The sequence below is a fragment of the Botryllus schlosseri genome, chromosome 5 (assembly GCF_051294905.1).
Source record: "Botryllus schlosseri isolate E-star chromosome 5, Bs_hap1, whole genome shotgun sequence".
NCBI classification, from domain to species: domain Eukaryota; kingdom Metazoa; phylum Chordata; class Ascidiacea; order Stolidobranchia; family Styelidae; genus Botryllus; species Botryllus schlosseri.
Genome location: NC_137240.1, coordinates 24452175 through 24476408, shown reverse-complemented (window position 1 = coordinate 24476408; position 24234 = coordinate 24452175). Strand labels below are relative to the sequence as shown.

General features: G+C 40.2%; 1 protein-coding gene across 4 annotated transcripts; it reads right to left on the bottom strand.

Annotated features, from left to right (window-relative positions):
- Positions 1-1139: 1139 nt before the first annotated feature.
- On the bottom strand, positions 1140-22325 carry LOC145439468 (sphingosine 1-phosphate receptor 1-like). 4 transcript variants are annotated; one of them, XM_080316956.1, is made up of 8 exons: positions 22183-22312; positions 18267-18407; positions 9450-9690; positions 8546-8724; positions 7616-7707; positions 7338-7550; positions 4572-4783; positions 1140-1284 (listed from the first exon to the last, which is right to left on the bottom strand). In XM_080316956.1, the coding sequence occupies exons 1-7, from the start codon at positions 22238-22240 to the stop codon at positions 4595-4597; spliced, it is 1113 nt and encodes a 370-aa protein (XP_080173082.1). In that variant the 5' UTR covers positions 22241-22312; the 3' UTR covers positions 1140-1284; positions 4572-4594. The 4 variants fall into 4 exon arrangements, with proteins under 4 accessions (XP_080173082.1, XP_080173081.1, XP_080173084.1 ...); XM_080316955.1 differs by having other exon boundaries at positions 1140-1299; positions 4589-4783; positions 22183-22311; XM_080316957.1 differs by lacking the exon at positions 1140-1284 and adding an exon at positions 3602-4264 and having other exon boundaries at positions 4589-4783.
- Positions 22326-24234: the final 1909 nt, after the last annotated feature.

Genomic DNA, 24234 nt, shown 5'->3' with positions numbered 1-24234 from the left:
TTTTCGACCATGTTATCCAGAAAAAAAACAGTCGGACAAATCTTATCACGAATTCTAATGATAAAGACATATTTTCTGCGTGTCTCGCTTATTGGCTACAGTAGCCTACACAGTGACCTTGGATATGTAAAATCTCTCGCAGGATTTTTGAAATAAATTGAATGAGTATTACATACATATTAACAGATAGCTCTGGCACCGCGTCGAACTAAAATGATACCCTTTACGGTCCATACTTTAATAACCCTTGAAGGGATAAAAATTTGCATTACAGTTACTTGCAAATGTGAGTCTGTAATTATGGTAGGCTATATATTTGCTACCATTCTTATGCCTCGCGCTAATCGAACAGTTAGACGTCATTTTTCCAGCTTGTCTAAGGCTCGGACGAGCTGATATACTGTATGTCTGGCACTACCCCAGCTTCCAAACCAGGCCTTTGGGTACGTAATAATTATAGTGCGGGAATATTAATTCACTACGGCATGGGAGAGCTACGATTAGTGGTGCATCGTATTAAGTTTTTACAATTGCGTCGCAACTACAAAAGTTACACTGACCTTGAATTTCTTATTAGGTTTATTTGAATTATTCCACGTCAGAAAAATTAACAATTAATCACGGTTTTCAGTCGCACTTGATCTGGATTTTCATTCAACCTATTTGCACCACCTTCGTCATTGGCACTGTAATTTTTTTCTCATTCGCACAAGTGCGAACCGTCACACAGGTTGAAAAGCACTGGTCTTGAGCATAAGTTTATTTATTTCGTAAAGTAAATGAATGCAATCGAAAAATTAGTTAATGCGCATCGGTTCAGCGGGCCACTCAACCGCTACGTCTTAGCCTGCAAATCTACCATACACATGCGCAGGGCAAAGGACGACATGCTACAAAGGCAAGGACCAGTGATTAAATGAACAATGAGCTAATAATGTATATGAAAACACAAAGAAATCAAAGCAACATTACCAACGTCCTAGCGTACGGCTTAACATGATAATATTGATGTCACCGTATTCAGCGATGAACGATGGATTTGTCGTTCGTACGAAACGGAGAAGACAGAGAGAGGAAGAGAAAGTGAAATTTATTGCTTCGTCAACCAAAATATTACCAGCAGACAAAAAATGCGTAAAAATAACACATATACAATATTACAGGAAATAAATAAGTGTCTAGCAGAAACTATCGCTCTGAATGCTTGGTAAGTTAGGTATTGACTGGTGCCAGTGATACGATCCAGACGATGTCGTCGTCCTGATGCGAGAAAACCATGCATATCTACGTCGCAAGCAGCTGTAATAGCAGAAGATGCTATCATGTGATTCAACTATACATATTGTAATGCTAGCGATTTGACGTGAAGCCTGGCGTATGCTATGGACCAGAAATGAGACACCTAATTACTTTTAAAACCAACATTAATAGGTTACATCACATCCAGAGCTGGTCAGTAACGAAGTACTTCTACTTTTTAGAAGTACTCAAGTAGTTTTCCCCGACTTCTGGTACTTACTCAAGTATATCTGATTTTCTCTACTTCTACTTTTACTTCGTAATATTTTGTGATCTGCATACTTACTTTTCGCTATTTTCAGCTTGTCAAGTAGAAGTAGTTTAATCCCCCAATACGAAAGATAGCCTGAGGACTTTCGGGGCTGTTTTCACGGAGTTCCAACATTTATTATTCATGAAAGTCAAGTAAAGTCCAGAAAGTTTGTTGCGCTTCGCGCACAGTAGTTATAGAGTGACAAATATGTTCTCACAAAAGTATCAGTGAATATGATTTAAGAACCGGATTGCTTGGTTCCGCTCACACGCATTGTCGCCCATATCAAATATTTTATCACAGTAAATATGGCCCACCATAAAGTTGACAACTACCGTTTCGCAATCTAGCAATTACTTATCATATCGTTATCTATCAGCCCATTACGTGTCCTGGTAATCTGAAAAATACGGCTTTTGTGAACGTTACACCTGTTTTAGCAAATCAACTTTGAAGTTTTATGGACAAAAGACATAAAATATAATTTCCGCATTTGAGAACTGGTATTTGTAATTCACTTTTAATTCCGAGTATCATACTTTGATTTCTAATTACTTTCAGTTCTTTTGTCTGCAGAACATACATGTTGAAGCATAAAAGCAAGTATAGTTATGCCTCCATTTTCAAAAATAAAGCTACACCAAATATAAATTTTACGATGCACAATAACGTTAGATAACGTTTACTAATCACGCAAAGTGTTGAAACCGTATCCGATACAACTTTTCCGTATTGCTGTTCGCCTAAACTTGGGGCCTCATAATGTGGGGTATGGCGCCATGCGATGATGTTCTCTAAAATGAGGTCTTCTAGTAAATATAGGGTTAGTATCGCATTTTCTTATCAATACTATAATTTGCATCCCATGATGACAAAGAATGCTTATTGTGTCGAAAATTGATACTTACTGGGATGCATCGATACGAATCAAGCTCGCTGCACCTTCCGCATAGCTCGATTTGCTGCTTTTGACAGTCCATGCGAACGAATTAAGACTGTTTTCAAAACTACTTACTTGCTTGCGTAGATTTAAAGTCATTCAAATCTACTTCTACTTCTACTTCAAGTAGTTTTAGGTGGCTTATGAAAGAAGTATTTCTACTCGTACTTGACTAGATTTTTTTGTCGCTACTTCTACTTCTACTTGAGTAGCTTTCGCGGCTACTTTGACCACCTCTGACCACATCCAGATTTTAGCTTCAAAATCCAAGCCCAAACACGAAATTTTTTTAGTAGGCTATCACGCCGAAATACGAGTTCAAATCCGGCGCTTATTCATATTTATTCAGGAATCACATCAACTAGAACGGTAAACCCATATCTGGACGAAGTATGTGTATTTTTCCAACACCAATCCCAATGCATGCGTGTATTCACTTGGGTTGTAAATATCAATCTCTATCGACCACTGGTGCCCATCACGTTAAGCTGTGCATTGTGCATAGTAGGCCTACAGCTGTTTATACGTTTTCCTGCTTTGTAAGGAAACACCTTATCACAAGATATATGTGATGCGACTAGCAATACAATTCTTCATTGTAAATAAAAATCGATACAGTTACCAGTAACATCTAGTTATAAGATCCCTCAACATAATATTTTCATTGATAGTCAGTGATATCTAATCCATCTCCGAAACTGTTCTGAAATAATGAGTATTAGCGTATTTTAATTTTGCGTACGTGAAACTCAGCGTGGTTAGATCCTACAGCTTCAGGCACACGTCAGGTCTTTAACAACAGTCTTATGATGTTATCAAGCACTTACATTCAGCGGTCGGATTCAGTCGGTTCGCACCAGTAGGCTACCATAAAACAGTATCATGGAATGTTATGAGATGAGCGAACCGGTTAGCATTGCCGGATACCGTAAATCGGTTTTTGTATTATAACAGGCTGAAAAATTGGATTTTTTGAAATAACCGGCTGACAAAAATTTCAATCTCACCACGGCTCATAATTAACGCCGCTCTATTAGTTAATACGTCATGGGACAAAGGTCTCAGTATGGCCCCCTGTCCAATTTATTCTTAAAAAAAAAATTAAGTCGGCATGGCCATCAATTTACAATCCGCGACATTACATGTTATGAATGGAACAACAGCAGTTACAGGTATATAGTTCAGATGAATGACGTGTTGATCGTGTGTGAAAGTGTGATGAATCATTATGATCAATGAAGATGGTGCCGTACTGAGCCATAAAAGGTTTGAGTTCATGTGAGCCCGACCTTTAGTGACCAGTTCATTCGAATGCCATGCACCCGATTATCATAGGAAAGCGGGCAGGGTTAGGTGAAGCGTGATGACGGGACATAATTATAGTAAACTTCACACCAGATGAATTCACAATAACAAATTCAAGTTGTCGCTTCCTGGCTACGAATACTTCGAAATATTAGCCCGTCCTTCTTGCATTTGTTACACTCTTTACTTTGTCAAGTATACAAATAGACAGGAACTGTAGAGATGATGACATATTAGACACATGTTTGGACAACTGAAAAATATTCAGCATGTTCAAAGTTGATTAGAATCAGAATTAAAGGTAAAGATATTTTTAAATTAGACTGAAATTAGAATTACTGACCTCGAAACAAAAATAAAGTTCAGATCATATCAAATCAGAGTTCATGTTCACAAGGTGAGGATGACGGATGTCTGTACGCTAATCTCGCATCGTTTCGCACTGTACAGTTCTCCTGTAGCATTTTCTGGCAGACATTGGATTTGAATTAAAATTGTAGCATGGAAACATTTCACAAATTAAATAAGAATTTGATTAAAGGTATTTCGTTGTCATCAGTCTATAGTTTCACAACTAGAATTATATCTCGTTGTCCAGGCTATTTTCTATTTAATCCACGTAAACCAAGGGTTGGCAAAGCGTCGATCGCGACGTGAGTCTGATGCGGTCGCATTTTCTGCATTTGAGAGTTGGGTCCGACTAACTAGCATATCTTCCCCGATAACCCGATAATGTTTCACAGTAAACGACATCTTCCATGCATAAACGTCCACACTATCCGGGTGCTTACCATGTGTCACATTGTCGACGAAATCTCATCCCTGGGTAAAGTTCGAATCGTACTTAATGGGATATCAGTTGAATCCATTCGCGGGCTGTTGTGCGTTGTCTTCCTGCAGCACGCCGGAATCATTTCCTGTCTCAGGTGTTTCATACGGACCGCGTAAATAATTGGATTCGACACAGAATTCAACAAATTGGGTATCTGCAACAGAGTTGGATCAATTACATTATTTCAGTTCAATTACAATTACAATTACAATGACTTTCATGAATGTTTCAATTACATTACAATTACAATTACTCCATGCTAAAAATATCAAATTACAATTACAATTACAATTACTCCTTGCATGCTTCAATTACATTACAATTACAATTACAATTGCTGCTGTTGAACATGTAATTTAATAATCATAAATTCAACAACCGTAGCGTCATATTTAACAACAATTCACGTCTAGTTCAGATTGTGTAGTAATAAATGCGTTTATGTGCGTACATAGTATGCTATGTGAGATGTCATTGTGGCGTAATATAAGCGTGTTTTGAATGCTCGGTAATTATGGCTCACGTAATTGGAAATGTAAAATGTTATTTACCTAATTTCCTTTGGGTTAGGATTAAGGATAGGGTGCAGTATGTCGCTGAAAAAGTATTATAATATATGCACGTGTTGGATTTGCGTCTATAGTATATAATTAAAGAAATAATATTATTTTTATCGAGGGACGTAGGAATTAGGATGAGGAGTGAAAACAAAACCGTGCTTTGTCAGATAAGACGTTATATAATATCCAGTGGTCTGGTTAGTTAGCCAGACGAAATAACGATGCAGCATCGTGATCTGAAATCGTATTGTAGATTGCCAACCACGGATGAATGCACCGACAAACATACTGCAGAGCCGGCTAAAAGCAGCAAACTTTGTAGTCCTAGAGCTGGCGATCCATGTGTCCAAATTTGATGCATCTGGTCTTTATCGTAAGCTATTGATCTACTAATTCCGAAAATACAAAATAAAATCTCGTCAGGGCAATGTAACTGCTCCAAAATAGCCGTTTAAGGCCGACTGTTCTGTAATGTGAGAGCGCTGCAGCAGCATGACCACAACAATTAACAATTACGCCTAGCGATTGTTCAGAACAATGCCGATTCCCAGACTTTCACGACTATTTTGGGATGGTACCATTGCCTGGAAATATACTTTTATTGCGGATTCAGTGCGACACTAGCTTTCGATTAGGACCATACATATCAAATTTCAACGCTTGGATCGCCAGCTATGAGAATATCAATTCTGCTGCTTTTAGCCGGCTCAGCAGTTCGCCTCTCGGCGTATTCAATCGTGAGTCACGTGTTGCGAATCCATCCGTTGGTTAGTAATCTAAAAATTGTATACAATGGCAGCCGAGGCTAGCATAGCGGTAAAAATAAAAAAAACTTCGCCCGCAAGGGCGCAGTCAAGGGCTTCCTCGAACGGATCCACCAAATTCCTTGTCGACATTTAAGAGAATGCATTATAAGTCAATTTGTTTTATGTTGTGCTTGTCAGGTCTCAATAGCAATTTAATGTAATTGAAATTGTAATTGAGCAAAATTTTTGTCAAATTACAATTACAATTACAATTACACAAAATAAAAATGCTTCAATTACAATTACATTACAATTACATTGAAAAATGTAATTAATTACATTCAATTACCATTACAAATTACAATTGATCCAACTCTGATCTGCAATAAGATTTTTGTCATACTTTCCTGCGATACTTAAGGATTAGGACTGGATAAAATCGAGTGCAAGAGTGATTCGATTCTGAATAGTGTTAGCCTACGAGACGAGAGAGTATTCGAGTATCGATTTCACATCACAACTAAATGAATGACGTTGAAAGTTCGAATATTCACATTTTTTGCTATCACAAGGAATATAATGCCTGTTTGCTATTTCCGACTACATCTATTCCATTGCACTTTGTGACACTGCTGTGGGTTAGGGCTATTCAAAAATATCTTTTTTCGGATTCCGGGGATTCAATGATTAAATTGTTATGTTGCCTAAAAAAAATACTGCATAACAAATTTGACTCAATTCCAACAAGTAGAAGCGGCCGCAGAACCAATTAATATTTTTTAATTTATTATGAAAATTCAAATTCTACTGTCAACCGTATGAAATTGGTAAAATTGCCTAAAAGAAAGATGAATAAAAATTTCTGCTCAATTCTAACCAGCAGAAATGAAGCTGTTGTATAGTTGAAACTCGTGGATATGCAAAAATAGCATTTCAGTGAAAATTCTAAACTAAAATTGACGAAAAACTCAAATAACTTCGCTTCTACGGGTTGGAATAGCATCAAATTTGTTTTAAATCATATTTGTAGACAACTTAACAATTTCATGGGGTTGCATTAAAATTTGAAAAAAACTTTTTTTGATATTTTTTCTAATAATTCAAAATTTTCAATTTGCTCTGCGGCCGCTTCTACTGATTGGAATTGGAATTCAGCTAAATTTATTGTGCAGTGTATTTTTAAGGCAACATAACAATTTAATCAGTGAATCCCCGGAATCCGAAAAAAAGACATTTTGGAACAGCCCTACCGTGGGCTGATCACAACTTTACAGATATGTCATTTCGGCCAGCGTGCGTAGCTTTGTGCTTTATGCTCCTTATGCTACAAGCAACACGATCAAACGAGGCGTATACAAAGTATGTACGGATGTGGTATTGCTGGTTAACTGCCTGTACTCACAGAGAGGATATTCGCCACAGTTTCTCCAATTCTCTGTTCGTAGGGTAAGCAGTAGTCTACGACGTAGGTTATCATTAGGGGACCCCAGAATGCTAATGATACAGCGACCACGATCGCCAATGTTCTTGCTAGCTTGGATTCTCTTTTCAATCGACTTGCTTGTTTGGTAGCCGAGGATGATTTGGCGTATACCTTGTTTGAGCGCTCGCGGACCTGGATAGATTTATAAAAGACTATTATACTGATATGAGGTAAGTAAGACTAAACGGACACATTACCTTCCTGAACAAGAGATAGTATAAAATGGTAATCAGGATCATCACAACGAAAAATAGGAAAGCGTTTCCCAGCAACATACTCTTCGTGAACACTAGCAAAATAACAGTATTATCATACACCTTGCCATCGATTCAGGCAGGTCCCGGGTTATAAGGGACCATGGTGATCTGCCATATTTGTGGTGTTTCGACATCTATGATCCTTTTACATCAAATCGGTATTCTTATTTGTTAATCCCGAGTTGCCGACATATAGCTAGGCTTACATTCGTCCAATGCTTTTTATAACACCGCTTATATGCGGATCAGGTGGTGATGAGGAGTCGTCTCACGAAATTGTATGAGTTCTACGAATCGTCTAACATTACTGGTTACTCTCAATGACAGTTTGTCACAGAATTGGCTGAAAAGTATGAGTTTTGTGATAAAAGCGGCTCACACAAATTTTTGAATCCCACAACTGGATAAACAGCCAACAGTTAAGGAAGAACTGTGAAGATGACATTGTCCGTACCCACACCTGCGAATGATTGTTGTTACGGCCAAGCCTTATTGGGGAGATTAATTGCATCCGTGACGTGGAGAGAGAGAGAGAGAGAGAGAGAGAGAGGGGAGACGGGGGACCATCGAGATGCTTTGACGACGGAGATGCGATACGGCCTTCATACCAAGATCAATAAGTCCGCACCCCCGTGTTTTTTCTCCTCCACGCTATCCGTGATTGCTGAACGCCTAACAGGGTAGCCGCGGATACCAGTTTTCGAGTCTTCGGTCTGACCCGGCCGGGGATCGAACCCACGACCTACCGATCAAGAAGCCGGACGCATCACCATTACACTATCTCGGTCGGAGACCTTGTGAATCTCCGATATGCACTCGTGATTTGAAATAGAAAATGCGGTCCAGTCTCAAAAAATAAATGCAACTCACCGGGGAAAATTGAAGAGCACTGAAAGTCAGAACATAGTAACAATCCAGAGTCTGTACATGTACAAAGGTCGCCACAAGCTCCGAATCCCATAGCGATCGGTATTGCCGGCATTAACGATAACCCCCAGCATATCGAAAGCACGCTAATGACACTCTTCCGGTTCATTAGAGAATTGTATCTGCCGGATAAAATAGACTATATAATTGCAATGTTGATCAAAAAAGTTAGTGTCTTGGTATTGTTAGGTTTATCATTTTGGCCTATAAGAGCAAATCAGCGACTAATTGGCTAAATCCTTGAATGGGACATGATATTGCGCTGGTCTATCCAATCTATAGATACTTGAATTAGACCATCTTGGTGTTCTGCCACAATGCGAGCACCACCATTTCTAGTTGATGACAGGCGTCAGTCGAATATGCGCAATGATTAAAGAATATATGTTTTATGAACGTATTTGACTTTGCAATAAACAGGAACTGCAATATCGTAGAGCAATGAGATGAAGTGAGATAATTTTCAAATGTCGAGTTCCGGAATATCATATATTAAGGTTTTTATCAGAACATTATCTTCGAAATCCAATGATACTATACAGAGAAGGCTCGAAGATTATGTCTGATATCACAGATACGCTCGTGCCTTGAGATTCACATTTCACACTGGATCGAAAATTACATCTTACCATGTCAATTATGGCTCTCGTTTGACGTGTTAGAGAGTCGTTCAAAATGGCGAGGTTTTCAATATAGCGACTGTTAAAGCTACTCATTCGCAATTCGCATTACCTGCGATAGTGCCACAACTAACCCTAACTCGTTGTACTGTATGACTCGTTATTTTAATGCCACGTTTTATACTAATCGTTTCCAGATCTCGGATATGAGTAAATGGTGTACTTGCCTTGCGTAGTATCCAATATACAGCAACCTGTCGATGGCAATTACTACAAGATGTAACACAGATGAGTAGAATGGTATGCTTCCACATATGTACATCACGGACCACAGCAACGGAGTCATACGAAAACCTCCCACGTCAGCGATAAATACAGAAATGATCACGTAAAGGCCGGCGAACATGTCGGCAATGGACAAGCTAGCTATGAATGTGTAAGCCGATCTTTGATACCGTCTTCTTTTACCTGTAAATGTGATATTTTACCGCTGATTATAATCCTGAGATCAGCTTAGAATCGTATGCTATATTTTCTTTCCGAGTTCGAAATACAACTAACATTTAGCCTATCAGGTCGAATTGAATATCAGATAATATCAAGGACTATACCAGGGTTCATAAACCCGAATTCTTGCCCCTGCCCAAACTATCAGTTTCGTATGCATAATTAAAGTCTTTCGCCGCAGATTATAGAGGAAATTAATTTTGCAACATTTTAAGTTGATGAGTTTCGGAAAGTCTGAATGCACGTTTACCATATTCTTGTACTCGTTCGTATCCCATTTCTACTTGAAGTTGCATTGGTACGGTTTGGAAAATACAACATCGTGCGTTTGAACAGCACCAATAAATAGTTTAACCGCTGTCTCCAACCAAACCATATACATAAAAGTCGGAAACCGACATATGAAGAGCGACCCATCTTATAACCCGTATGTCATGCAGACTTAACAGTAGCGAGATAGCGTTGTGGTATAATCTGCAGCTGCCACACCAGTGGGTTGAATGTTCGAGTCGGACCGAGTTCGACTCCGGTAGTCTTAGCTAAGTATTGAAAGTAGGGATGGTATGAACCTCTGAAAGGCTCAGGTTCGTGTGAACGCGAGCCATCTTCAAAGGCTCTGTGTAAACGCGAACGTGAAACTCATGCCGTCACGTGACGCCATTTTGCTAGTTCCAGCCCTACATATCAGTGAAGTGATAGCCTATATTAATGTACACGATACCTAGCGACGACTCGGGCCACATAATGCCACAGTGCTGAAGTACATATTGGCGTTTTAAACGTCACCGAATGTATATGAACTGGGGTAATCATATGTTATTATATTTCCATAAAATCACTATCTTCCGTCGAGTACTTGCAAGGGAATATAAGCCTTGACGGTCTAGGCCAGAACAGACAAGGTATTCGGCGTCTGAGTATTGCAACGTTGATATTGTCCAGAGTATAAAACGGGTTTCTATACTTGCTACCGATATTAACCCATTAACAAGTTATACAGCAGTAGCCAACACCCCAATCGTGCGGATTTGGTATATATGTTACAATAAACTAGATTTTTTTACATCAGACAACCATATCAATTTCATTGATTGGTTGAGTAAGCATCATTCGCTGACTACCTTCATATATGTAGTGTATATCGCTCGTGATGTTGTGTGATTACGGGTCAAGCTCGCAGCAGAGAGTCACTAGCCTAAATACTCACAAACGGAAAGATTGATATTTCGAGCAAACTTTTATAACAAAACAAGTAAAATATTTTGATATTTTCAAGGTGCATGCTCGGCTCGTTTAGTATTGATTTTCTTAACATTTGTTGGTGTTGGCCACACCTCGCGGTATATCATACTCTGACAGAATATCTATAGCGCTCGGTGGGTTTCTTAGCATTTGCTCACTGTATTCCATTACTTTCTCGCTCTTTTCATCACTGTGCCACCCGCAGGATCTTACGTTAGTGCCTCGGTTAGGTCTCTTAGCACTGTCTCTAATTGCTCGTCCTCCTGCATTTTTTTCCTCAATTTTAATCGTATTTTAACGGATTTTGTGATCTGGTTGTGTTCAAGGCTCCGGCTTCCGTACTTTATGTCATTTCTTGTCGTCCAGGTTGCTTGCTTTAGTATTGTAATCAGTATCGTGAGTATGTCGTGAAGCCGTTCAGGAGTGTCTTTTTCCGGTTCCATGTATATTATGGTTTGTATTGTTGCTATTTCCAAACGTTGTCCTATTACTGTATACCAGGCTCTTTCTATGGCGGTTATCGCTTCTTCTGTTTTTTTACATCTAACAAAGATGTGGGGGGTAGTCTCCACCGTATTTCTACAGAGTTGGCATTCCCTTTCTTCCGTTAGCGCTCTTGCGTAGAGAGACTCATTGGTGTTCATAATGTCGCTGGCAATGCGCCAGTTCAGGTCTCTCTGTATAGGTGTCAGCATTCTATTTGTATGTTCATCCAATTGGGTCCTTGCATTTCAGCTATTTGTCGCTCGTGTTTACGTTGGATTGCCCCACTGTATAGCTTGTTATTGTTTCTCATGTTGATGTGTTCCTTTTCGAATCCCAGTTCATTCATTACTCTGATTATTTCTTTCCAGTGTGGACTCGGTGTTAGCGCATGTGGTCTGGTGTTGTTTACTAGGTCGGGTCTGTATCTCCTTAGGGAGAGCGCTAGCTGGTGGTCTAGCCTCATGTTCCACGCCTCCAGTGGGCTGATTTGCGTCCTTCTGAGGTATTTTACCACTGGTTTGATCAGTATTATGTCCGTGTGGGTTGGGATGTCAATGACCTCCCTCCCACCTATACTCTCTTTCTGGATGATTTTGGAGTATTCTGGTGTTTTTCCTTTTCCGAAGAGGAAAGTCACCGTCGCACGTCTAAGCTCTCCTCTTATACTTAGGGGCATTCTTGATAGCGTCGCTGGATACGTAAAGAGCGGGAGAATGTTAGTTCTCAGAAGATGTATTCTCTGGGGCGTATTTAGTTTCATATTCTCGATCTCTTTCATCAAGTCCTGGGCTGTAGCGATCGGGGCCCTCCAGGGTTCGCGTTGGTTTGGGACCTCTCTACAGATGGTATGACCCAGAATTTCCATTTTCTGTACCCACTTGATTGCTAGAAGCTTTGGTTGTTTCCCGTTCTCTTGATAGTCAATCCCACTGGTTTTGTTTTTGTTGATCTTGAGACCACTTGCTTCTCCAAAGTTGTTAATCGTTTCTAATGCTTGTTGTGCTTCAGGTTGGTCTTCCAGGGTTAGTGTGAGATCGTCGGCGTAGGCCGGGGATATGAATCTTCTCCTTACTCCTGGTAGTTTATAACCTGTGAGGTCTTGTTCCAGCTGTCTGAGCAATGGTTCCGTTGCAATCGTGAAGAGGAGCATGGAGATTGGGTCTCCTTGTTTTATCCCTCTTTTCAGTGGCATGCATTCTCCTACATCGCCCCCTATGGAGATTCTTGCTTCGGCTTGATGGTATATTTTTTTAAGGAAACCGCAGAATTTCTCGCCTAATCCTGCTCTTTTTAGTGTCTCTAGGGGGAACTCATGGTTGATCGAGTCATAGGCCTTCTCGAAATCAATCGAGATGATGGTGCCTTTCTGTGATCCTCTCATTTCCTCTGCAATCTCTCTTAGCAATAAGTTCATTTGCCCAATTGTTTTTGGGGATTTACGTGCTGATCTTCATGTGTTATTTTCGGTAGGAGAAGTTTCAGACGGTTTGTTAGTATTCGACTTATGATTTTGTAGTCTACATTTAGGAGACTGATTGGTCTATAGTTCTTTATGTCATCCTTTTCCCCCTTTTTGTAGATCACCTTGAGGGTAGCGCTTGCGAGGTCCCTGTTTACTTTTAGTTCACCATATATCTCATTGTAGACCTCCAGTAGGCCTTCTGCGATGATTTCCAGATTGGTGGTATAGAGCTCGGCGCTAAGACCATCTTCCCCTGGCGTTTTGTTTCGTTTTTGTTGTAATATTGCAGTTCGTAGTTCATCCTCTTGGATTTTACCATCGAGTTTGTCTCTTTGCTCTGTGGTGAGCGTTTTCTGCATTGCGTCAAGGAAGTGTTCCGCAATGCGGGTGTTCTTGCTTCTCGCCGCATATAAGCTCTTATAGAAGTTCTCGACTATGTCCCTGATCTCTCTCTCATTATTGGTGATGTTCCCCTCTGGGGTCTTTAGTTGTTTGATCGTCGCTACCTCCCTCCTTTTTTTTAGTTTTTTACATAAGAGATAAGGGTTGTTATCCAGGATCGTGTTCTGGTCTGCTTTTGCTTCTTTTTTTTGCTTATTTAGTTCCTCCCTTTTTGCCTTCCAGAGGTCTCTTTTGGCTTTTATGTATTCACATGTTGGGTGGTTATTGCGTAGGGCGTGTTGTCTTGCTCTTGTTAGAGAGCTTTCTTTCTTTTCTATCTCCTCCCTCTTTTCTCTGGCTGCCTTTTTTGTATATTTGATCGTTAGGTTCTTTATACGTGTTTTGATGGCCGTCCACCATTCTACCCGAGTTGTGTAAATGAGGGGGTATAGAGTTCTCCTTTTTTCCACCTTCTCTCGAGTTCCTCCCTAAAATCCTCCCTTAGGTAGGTCTGTGTGTTGTTTTTCCATACCCTTCTGGTTGGGTTGTGAACCCTATTTTGCAGCTGGATTTTCGCGAAGACTGCGTCATGGTCCGACATGTCACAGGGTATGTGTTTGGAGTCTAATGTTTTTTGGTTCTCGTCAATATAAATCCTGTCCAGTCTGGATTTCCCATTATTGTAGAAGAAGGTGTGGTCTCTTGTCATGCCATGTGCTTCTCTGAAGGTATCTTTGACCCCCATTGTATTTACTATTTGTCTGATTTTTCGTGATAATTCGCGCTCATAATTGTTTGGGGGTTCTCTATCTAATAGATGGTCTTCCATATTGTTGAAATCTCCCCCTATTATTTTACAGGTTGTTCTCGAGTTTCTCGCGGCTAACTGTTTCATTTGTTTTTCCTTTTGTGTATAATCATTAGTGCCATAGTAACTGATTACATCTAAGCGGTTGGATCCAAATTGGATACTGACCTTGACATATCTGCCATCAGTGTCTTTATCCTCCTTCAAAATTTTGACAGAAGTTCTTCTCTGTATGATTAATATCGCGGTTCCCGCAGTCTGTGCGTTTCCGGAATTCCACACTGATTGGCCTTTCCACTCTTTGCTCCAGAGTTCCTCAGTTCTCAGGTCAGAATGTGTCTCCTGGAGTAGTGCGACGTCTGCTCCCGTTTTAATCAGAAATTTGAAAATTGACCTACGTTTGGTCTCTTCGTTAAGCCCATTGACATTAATCGTTACCACTTTTATTATATTGTTTGTCTTTCTGAGCTTAGCCATTTTTCCTGATTTGTTGTTGTTGGATTTCTTTACATGTCTTCTTTACATCTTCCACACTTTTCTAGGATTTCTCCCTCTTCAAGACAATATAGGTTACCGCAACAGTCTGCGATCGCGCATTTCCTTTCGCATGCGTTGCATTTTAGTAAATCCTTATTTCTCTTTTGTTCCTCTGTATAGGTGTAGACATGCTCATCACTACAACACGCCATCGCGGTGTAGTGTTTGGTTTTGCAATTTAAGCATCTGCTAGTCTCTCCATAGTTTGTGAAATGCATAGCTCTTCCGCATTTTATACACTCTGTCATTGCGACACCATCTGTAGAGAAGCTAAAGTTTCTCTTCGGGATGTTCGGTTCTTTTTCAGGGTCTATGGATTTTATAAACTCCGTGCTTGCCACTTCTTTAGAGAGGGCGTAGTTTCTTTTTGGGGCATTTGCGCCGCCTTCAGAGTCTGAACTATGTCTCGGTCTTTTTTGGCCCGTGTTGGTGTTTTCTGGACCGCTCATCGCATCTTCCGATAGGTGAAGGTCATCGGCGAGTCGAAACAGATCTGATTCATTGTTCTCGGAGTTTTGGCTTTCGCCCGTGCTATCTGTTGTATCCGATCTCGTTAGGATGTCTCCCATACTTTCTGCTATGGCTTTTTTCTTAATTGCCTCTAGGTGGCGACTAGCGGCACTCTCTTTTTCACAGGGTATTTCCCGCTCTTCGGAAGGGCTCTCGCCCGTATTTCCATTTTCAGGGGGTGTCACGACACCTCCTTCTTCTTGTTCGGTTAAAATCCTCTGCGGGGTGGGTTTTTCTTTCTGCCCGCTTGTTATTTCTTGGGAGCTATCTATTTCGGTTTCGATTTCCTGGTCTTCCTCTTTTCCCGGCGTTTTTGGGGTTGCTCCCTATCGTTCATTTTTTCTTGCTTCTGTCGGCTGCGTAGTTTCCTTTCTAATTTGATTTATTTTTCTTGGATTTTCTGGGCAGAACTTTTGTATGTGCCCTGGCTCACCGCAGTAGCCACAAGTCGCGATCTGGCCTCTGTATTTAACAGCAATCTTCGCTCCATCAATCCAGATGTAGCTTTTTATCGGCGAGTGTTCCAGATTTTTGCTTTCCAGGAGAAGGTTCATCACACCAGTTCTGACCCCTCTCCTGTCTCTTTGGTAATGAATGTCTCTAATTTGGCCATAGTTCTTTTGGAAATAATCGATCAGCCTTTCCTCTCTTAATGTTATCGGTACCCAGCTAAGGTAGACCGCTGTATTGGCTGCCTCATACAGCCAATGTGCTGGGAAGCCACCCACCGACCTCTTTACATGATGTTATTTCGTGACCTCCTGTCTGCTATATCAAAAAATGTAGAATTACCCAAACCTACTAAACTGAAAGATCACACGATTTCCGATTGGCATTTCTTCACTGGCATATAATTTTTATATATTTTATATATATTTTTATATTTTACCTCCGGGATGGTATTTGTCTTTTGAGGTTCAGATTGCCAAGACAGGAACATTCGGCGCCAGTCATTTAGGTGCCTATATGGACAATTAAACCTATGTATTTTGCAGTGTTGGGATAAAGTCACTACCTTCGAGTCACGAGTCATCTCGAGTCATTGAACATTTTGACTCGAGTCAAGTGAAGTCAATCGATTTTCGAAGGTGACTCGAGTCAAGTCGAGTCACCCGTTTTTTGAAGGTGACTCGAGTCAAGTCGAGTCAAGTCAAGCCAAGTCGAGTCATCCGTTTTTTGGAGGTGACTCGAGTGAAGTCGAGTCAAGTCAAGTCAAGTCACGAGTCAAGTCACAATTCAAGTCAAAGTGAATTTTCGAAGTATGTGTGATGATTCAAAGTCATTACATTTTGCTAGCTGTGTGAACGACAGATTAATTGGCCATTTATCTTGAGTCAAATACTAATATAAAGTTAAATAAACATGCCAAAAGACGTTGTATCGCTCACGTACACGTATAACTGTTAATAAAATACGTGAGTAGCTGTACAGATAATGATACAGTAAGTTATTATCAGCCAAAATATAGAACCGAATACGAAGCCCCGAGAAGTTGAAACAAACTACCCAAACACTACCCATATACACATCCGTAAGGATATAAACGCACATACTATATTTGTTCGATTTAAATCATACAAGAGGGTTGGCAAAGGTGAGCACTTCGCAACGTAAGCATTGAGCCGTCTAAGAAACAGAGACACAGTGATATTAGATTAATCTACTTAGTACGACAACGCGAGCTGTGATAGTTTCGTTTGCGGTCAATTTATTTGTGATGTAACAAGGGAGGATCAGTGTATACAATCAGTGAATGACTGGTTGCTCTCACAAGTGCCACTGGCGTATCTCGCACAATCCGAACATACACAAGATACAGTGGTTTGATCGACGCCATTTACTTAATGACTTGAAATTGAATCGTAAATTTTTTCGAGTCACGAGTCAATGCAGATTTTTGAAGCTCCGAGTCAAGTCAAGTCAAGTCATTTTTCCAAAGTGACTCGAGTCAAGTCATGACTCGAGTCATCCCAACACTGGTATTTTGTATATATAACGAAGTTTTTTGTCAGCATAAAAGCAGTCCTTTACGGCTAATGTTTTCTCGCTGCCGATCGTTCTGGCACACTTCTTGGAGTCGCATGTTACATGGCCTGAAACTTTATATGTCTTGGTGCGTAATGCGTGCGGTAATGGCCAACGCCGATATGCATATTTCTATAAATCTTGCCTATTCTTTTTAAGGGGAAGAGTATCCAATAATGAAGATATGTGGCGAATTTAATTGCACAACTTTTCACGAAATAATTTTAAACCCCCTTCGAGCTCGACCCGCCTCAATTGGGGGGTTTTGGGTGCGGCAGTTTCGGCCCTGGCTATAGGACTACAAATTATGCTGCTTTTAGCCGGCTAAGCAGTACGTATCTCGGCGTATTCAACCGTGAGTCACGAGTTGCACATCTAGTTATCATAGGGTTACCCTACGTCCTATTTCAGGAGGATTTGTCCTCTTTTTTGATTTTTTGAATGTGTCCTCGGAGGACGCCCAAATGTCCTCATTTTTTGAGATTTTGTCTACTTTTTTGAGAATTTTGGTTGAATATAGGGCCAAATTCGACTAATATACATTAAGTCAGCACTGTAGGAACGCTATGGCGCCTATTCCGGGAGCTGGGCTGGAAAGTTGACCTTTCTTCAGTTAACCACATGTTAATGTGAAAGAAAAATTGTATTTTCCGGGAGTTGAGCCTATTTTTCTTTTTTAGTCAAGCCACCACGAAGTGGGAAAAATTTACCATTTTTTCAGGATTTTCATCCGGTTTTGAAAGTTATCAATACCTACATATATCTATAGCTACTGCTCGTCCAACTGGAAAGTTAGGGCACATTGCATTGAAACAGCAGTGACGTAACGTTAGCAGTCTACTCACAGCTTTCCTGTAATTCTATAATTAAAAACTACAGAGGCCAAGCCAACCAATAGTATATTATAAATATAGGTTTTATTTTTTGTCATAAATCAATTTCTTACTATATTTTGGGGGCCGCAAGAAGGCTAGCTGGGGACCGCATGCTGCCCTCAGGGCCGCGGTTGAGAATTACTGGTCCAGACACTTCAATCGACAAGTCTCCAGGAATCGATCGAGGAAAATGAACAACTGAAGCACGCACTTGTAATTATTACTTTCACTACAGCAACGTTCGGGACGAGTATGACAATTGCCAATAGGATTTGTATGACTAACGACGTGGCGTCAAATTTTCTGATGGTGCATTCCGCAGATGTACTTCGGTTACCGTCCATTCCCGCTCCTATGAATGCAAAACATAGATAGAGTTAAAATGTACGATATACCATGTAGCTGGGGATTATGTTTGCAATATGGTGTAGTATATTGCATGCTTTTCAACCTTTTTGAGCTCCATTCGCACTTTTTTTGTAAAATAAATTTCATTCGCACAAACTCACCAATAGTTTTTACACATAAATTTATATTTAACAACATTTTGTTCAGAGGTGCAACAAATTGGCTACTATGTAGCTTAAGTTATCAAGTGTGTCATTAAAAATGCAACTTTTTTAACTCGTTTCGATTTCAACTATTTCACTAAAACCCTTCTCGACCAAACAAGTTGTTGGGTTTTGTACAAGAACGTCTACTAGTGCTTGGATGGTCAGGTCTTAAAATCTGTTCAGCACTCCTATCCAAAATAGCGTATTTGTTGCGAGTGAATATTGCTTGCTGGCAGAAATTGTTTTTGAGAGCTGACACAAAGGTCCCGGAGGCTCCAATTTGTCGAAAGGGTGAATAACTCACATGTTTATGTTGAGGCTTTTTCCTTACGTCTTGGAAAATAAGGCCCAAAACGATCAAGGAGAGTAGGCACATTAGAGCTCGCTACCTTATGATATGTTGCTCCAACTTGTGTTCTGTTTTTTTTATCGACTTCCCATTTTCTGTCTCGCGAGTAAATGAGATGAGCAAATAATCTCACGAATGCCGTGTGTTCTGCTCTTTAGATCAATCTAGCTTGAGAATTAATAACAGTTTAATAACAGTAAAGCAGCTTTTTAGACTACCACATGAATCCAAGTTTTTTGTGGCATCTCGCTACCCAGCCTCACCCTTGAAAAGGAATTAATAATTATTATTGCGGTAGCATGCTACGATTTTAAGGACATGTATGACATACAGAACGCGCACACCACAATTCCTATACCCAACACAGCTCCACTAAGCATGTCTGACGCACGCGATTTCAAATTATGGTGAATTAAATTCCTCTGCGTGTTGCAGTTGTAATACTGTAACAACTGTCTACTCAGATTGCAAGAACGCGACTATTCCGAGCCGACAACGGAGCATATCCATACCGTAAGGTTTGGCCATCCAGCATCTATCATTTTTCGGGCCAAGGTTTTGTCACGTGTTTTTGGGACCGAATTTTATCAGCGGTTTGTTTGCCAAAGCTTTACGTCTTCATGTTCCCCGACGCAGAAGGGGTTGGCCTCGAAATGAATGAGGCTCCTAGGTCTGAACGCGCTCGTTGCTCACCCCACACACTAGTTCATCCTAACGGTCTTCGACCATGTTTAAAAAAAACAGTCGGACAAATCTTATCATGAATTTTCATGATAAAACCATATTTTCTGCGTGTCTCGCTTACTGGCTACAGTACCAAACACAGTGTCCTTGGATATGTAAAAACTATCGCAGGATTTTTTGCAATATATTCAACAACTATTTAACAGATAGCTCGAACCAAAATTACACCATTTGCGGTCCATACTTTAACAAAGCTTAAAGGGGTAAAAGTTGCGTTTAAGTAACTTGCAAATGTGAGTCTGTATTGACTAGGCTACTATTCTCGTGTCTCGCGCCAATCGAACAGTTATTACGACAATAGGATGATTGTTTACCGAAAGAAAGCAGAATGTCAATTTCACGTCATTTTCCCAGCCTGTCGCAGGCTCAGACGTGCTGATATACTATGTCTACCTCTACACCAGCTTCCACACCAGGCTTTTGGGTACGTAATAATTATAGTGCGAAAACAATAATTCACCACGGCCTGTGAAAGCTGCGATTAGTAGTGTGTCGTGAGTTGAACAAGTTTTTACAATTGCGTCTCAACTACAATAGTTACACTGCCCTTGAATTTCCTATTCGGTTTATTTGAAATATTCCCCGTCAGAAAAATTAACAATCATTCACGATTATCATTCGCACTCATCCGGATTTTTCATTCGCACCATTCGCACTACTTCCATCATTCGCACTGCAATTTTTTTTTCATTCGCACAAGTGCGAACCGTCACACAGGTTGATAAGCACTGGTATATTGTATTGTATACAAACTGCATTGCTAAAGTTTCAAAATGTACAACTAGAGTACTAGCACTGACTAACAACCATTTAAAACTCGCAACAATAACGTGAATTACAACTGATCACTTCAAAACGAGCAGCTACGACTTGAACTATAACTACTCACTTTTCAAAACTTGCAACTTGAACTGGAACTAGAACTAACGACCTTTAAACAGCACTATACTACTAACAAACTATAACACAGCTAAATAAGAACCTATAATACGGGTTACCGAATTTTAAATGAGCTGAGAAATATTGGAGACTGAATCGGCATTGCAAAAGGATAGGATTTCGAGTTAAAAATGAGTGAGGTTTCGATACCCAAAATCCACCTTCAATGGTTACGTCTCTGTTAGTAGTGTTGACTCTGAGCTGGCAATGGCCGCTAGAACAGCATGCAACAGAACACCAGTATGTGGCGATTCAGGTCAAACGATAAAATACGTTGTTGTTCTGCAACTAAATTATACTTAAAAGGCACAACTAGATATCTATAACTGGAACTACACAATAAAACAGTAGTTGTATAAGTCTGGTTACACTGCCAATCACCATATCAATCAATCATTTGCCTTCCTGTCCGCGCACCTGTCCGTAAAAGATATTTCAAAATAGTAGTGATTAATTAGAAGCAATGAAGGTACCGAAAACAGCAGTAAGCCATCATACCCTAGTTTCATACCCATATCAATAATGAAGTTTTTAAAGATGTACATTGTACAATTATCATATATCTAAAAAGAGATTATGACATGGTATTATATACTTCCCATCCTGCAAGCCATGGCCCGATAGCGCGCCTTGAACCTTTTTCAGGGGCAATAAATTAAATTTGTAAAATAACATTTTTTAAACTTTATCATCCTTATGTTAACCCCAGTATAATTGTATAAGCCAGAATTTTTACTTTAATTTTTTCAATTTTTATCAAAGGTTTTAAGATAACAGGAAGGACGATAAGTTTTCAAAATTTATAAAAAACGGTGAAACCCCTCGTTTGTACTGACAAAACGGAGATTGTATATTTAGAACAGGCTGAGCAACTGCCACACGCACTGAAATAAATGAGATAATAGGTAACATTTTTTAGACAACATGATATTTGGATATTGTCAAACTCGCCTCAATAAAATGTCTACTCGTGTTCCTTAAAAAGAAATCCAACCAAAACGCTTCTATAAATCCAAAATAAAATGATTGCTGCGTTATATAACCGCTCATCGAGATTGCGAGGGTAGGTACTTCAAAACGCCTCGAAACAAAGTTTGTTTGTTTGATATTCATGGTGTTTCGACTAAATTGGTCATTTTACACCAGGCCGATACTCTTTATTATTTTTCCGACTTGTAGCACGGCCCACTTCTAAGCTTTTTATAAAACACCGTTCACGCGGATAACGTGGCGAGGAGGAGCCTAGATAAACCTCCAACACTTAGGCAGGAATTTTGGAGTCGATCTCGGTCGGGCTCCAACCCGAAACCCATTGGTGTTGCAGCTGTGGATCTCACAGCTACACTATCGTAACTATTAGTAATAATGGCGGTACTGTTACCAAATATGTATGTAGTAGGTTAACTGCCGTTCGAGTAGCCGATACACCACATCTGGTAAAACAACTATATGCCGTTGCCTTGTATTATTTCCTCTTCCCTATAGTCTTATACAGTTAGTTATTTTTAATCAATTTTTTGTTGAACAAAAACAGAACTCACCTTCAGTGAAATTGTCTGTCTGTCGTGATGCTAAAGCTGTCGCTATCATTTCATCCATATCTATGCTGGAGATGTATGCTTATGAATTATTCTTCAGCTGCTAAAGAAAGAATTCACTTACAAGTGAGCCCGGCTACAGTTACTGATTCATCTTCATATACGTTTAGAATCTGAATAAATGTGAATCACCAATTGTTACATCAATGACATAATGGACAAAGACTAGGAAGCAGGCTGCATTTGACAGTATGAATGGATTCCACTACGTTGGAATGAGAATGGTGAGGCAATAGATACATCGACGTCACACATACGCAATGTTATTGTTTTAAATTAAGGTAATATATCATGTATCATGACTCCGAACTCTACTTATAACATATTGAAGTACAATCATGACTTGCTGACTCACCGCACTTAATTCCAATTACAGTTCGAGTATAGTTTATGCAGGTTATGATCTTTTGATGACCGCCAATTCCATTTCATGAACAGTAACAGTAACAGTTCCTTACAGTAAATATAGCCTACTGATTGCGCGTGGACGAATGACTGCGCTGCCACCGTTTGGGAATGATTTTTCGCTGCCACCGGAAATTTATTAAACATTTACCTATTTGCTCTCATGAATAATTTCTACCTCTTACTTTGCAGTCTTGTATACAAAATCTTACAACACCTACATATGTTGGCTCGTACGGAAGAAATGTCGACATTCAGTGCAGGAACAGGTATTAAAATAAAACTGCTAGTGTTTGACACAAGTGGATCGATCTGCAACTGAAATTGGATTGGGCTAATGAAAAGCGCCTATTGAGTAGAAACTACTCAAATCTAAAACTTACAACAAGTCAATAGGCAATGACCAGGATTAGGCTTTTATTTTTTGACATATGGGCAGGCCTGTTTATTTTTGGATGTTGGGTTTTATTTTTGGAGATTCTCCAAAAATAAGATTTGAAAACATCCAAAAATAAGATTTTTTTGGATGATGTTTTTCAGTGAAATATACAAGTCAGAGCGATGTAAACGATCAGAAAACTCATAAAACACACAAAACAGCACCTATGTGAGGGAAGGGGTCACCGAAACGCTAAAACTACTTCCACTCAATCCACTTCACGTTTCTGCTGACCTTGCCTGCCTGCCTGCCCGCCCCTCCGCCTTTGTACTGCTATAAGTTTCACAGTGCGACACGTAGAGAAGACGGGAAGGCAGTTTGAGTGAGGCAAAGGGAACGGCGAAATCATATACAGCCACCTCTGTCGCAATCACTTCGTCCACACGATGACGGGGCATTATCTGCTGATGCTTCAGACGGCAACACAACTTGATCCAGAGTAGATGGAAAGCGTGTGACCCAAGTTTGTTGACGCTCGTTTATTGTCAATGAAGAGGGTGGCCTCTTGGTTGACTGGAAACCGTACCAAACTCCTTGATGTTATGGACGAAAACAGTCCGACGTGTGCAACTTCGCTGCTGTGGTGGATCCATCTGATCGTTCTCGATCGCATGGTCACGCTCGCACACAGCTGAGCACCACCGTCACGAAGCTTCATGGTCTTGATGTTCTGATCATGGAGCAGCAGGAGCTCATGCGCCTGGTCGAACGCCTGTGTCCAGGTGAGGACTGGGACGAGGACCGCCACAAGGAAGGTTTTCTGGTCAGAGGGTGTTGGGATGTCAAGTTCAATGAGGCACGCAACTTCGTGGAGGATCAGAGGTTTCAAGCGCATTACTGACGAGCGCTTTTCAGGAGCAAAGGCTTGGAAGATTGGAAAGTTTAAAGAGGATTGGAAAGTTTGAAGAGTTAGACATTCCTCGATTTTTGGACCCATAACCTCGATGTTTCCCACAATTGCGACGTTCGAGGCCGATATCTCGAGAATCAAGGGGGGGGGCGTCTCGCAGTGATTAATATTCTCTAGAAGGCATCCTCCAGGTCAAAGACTAAATTTGTGAAGAATGTATTGGAAAGTTAGATCAAGATCACTGATGATATCTATGTGTTGGAGGACTTGAATACATGATCATAACATACTTTTTTGTGGA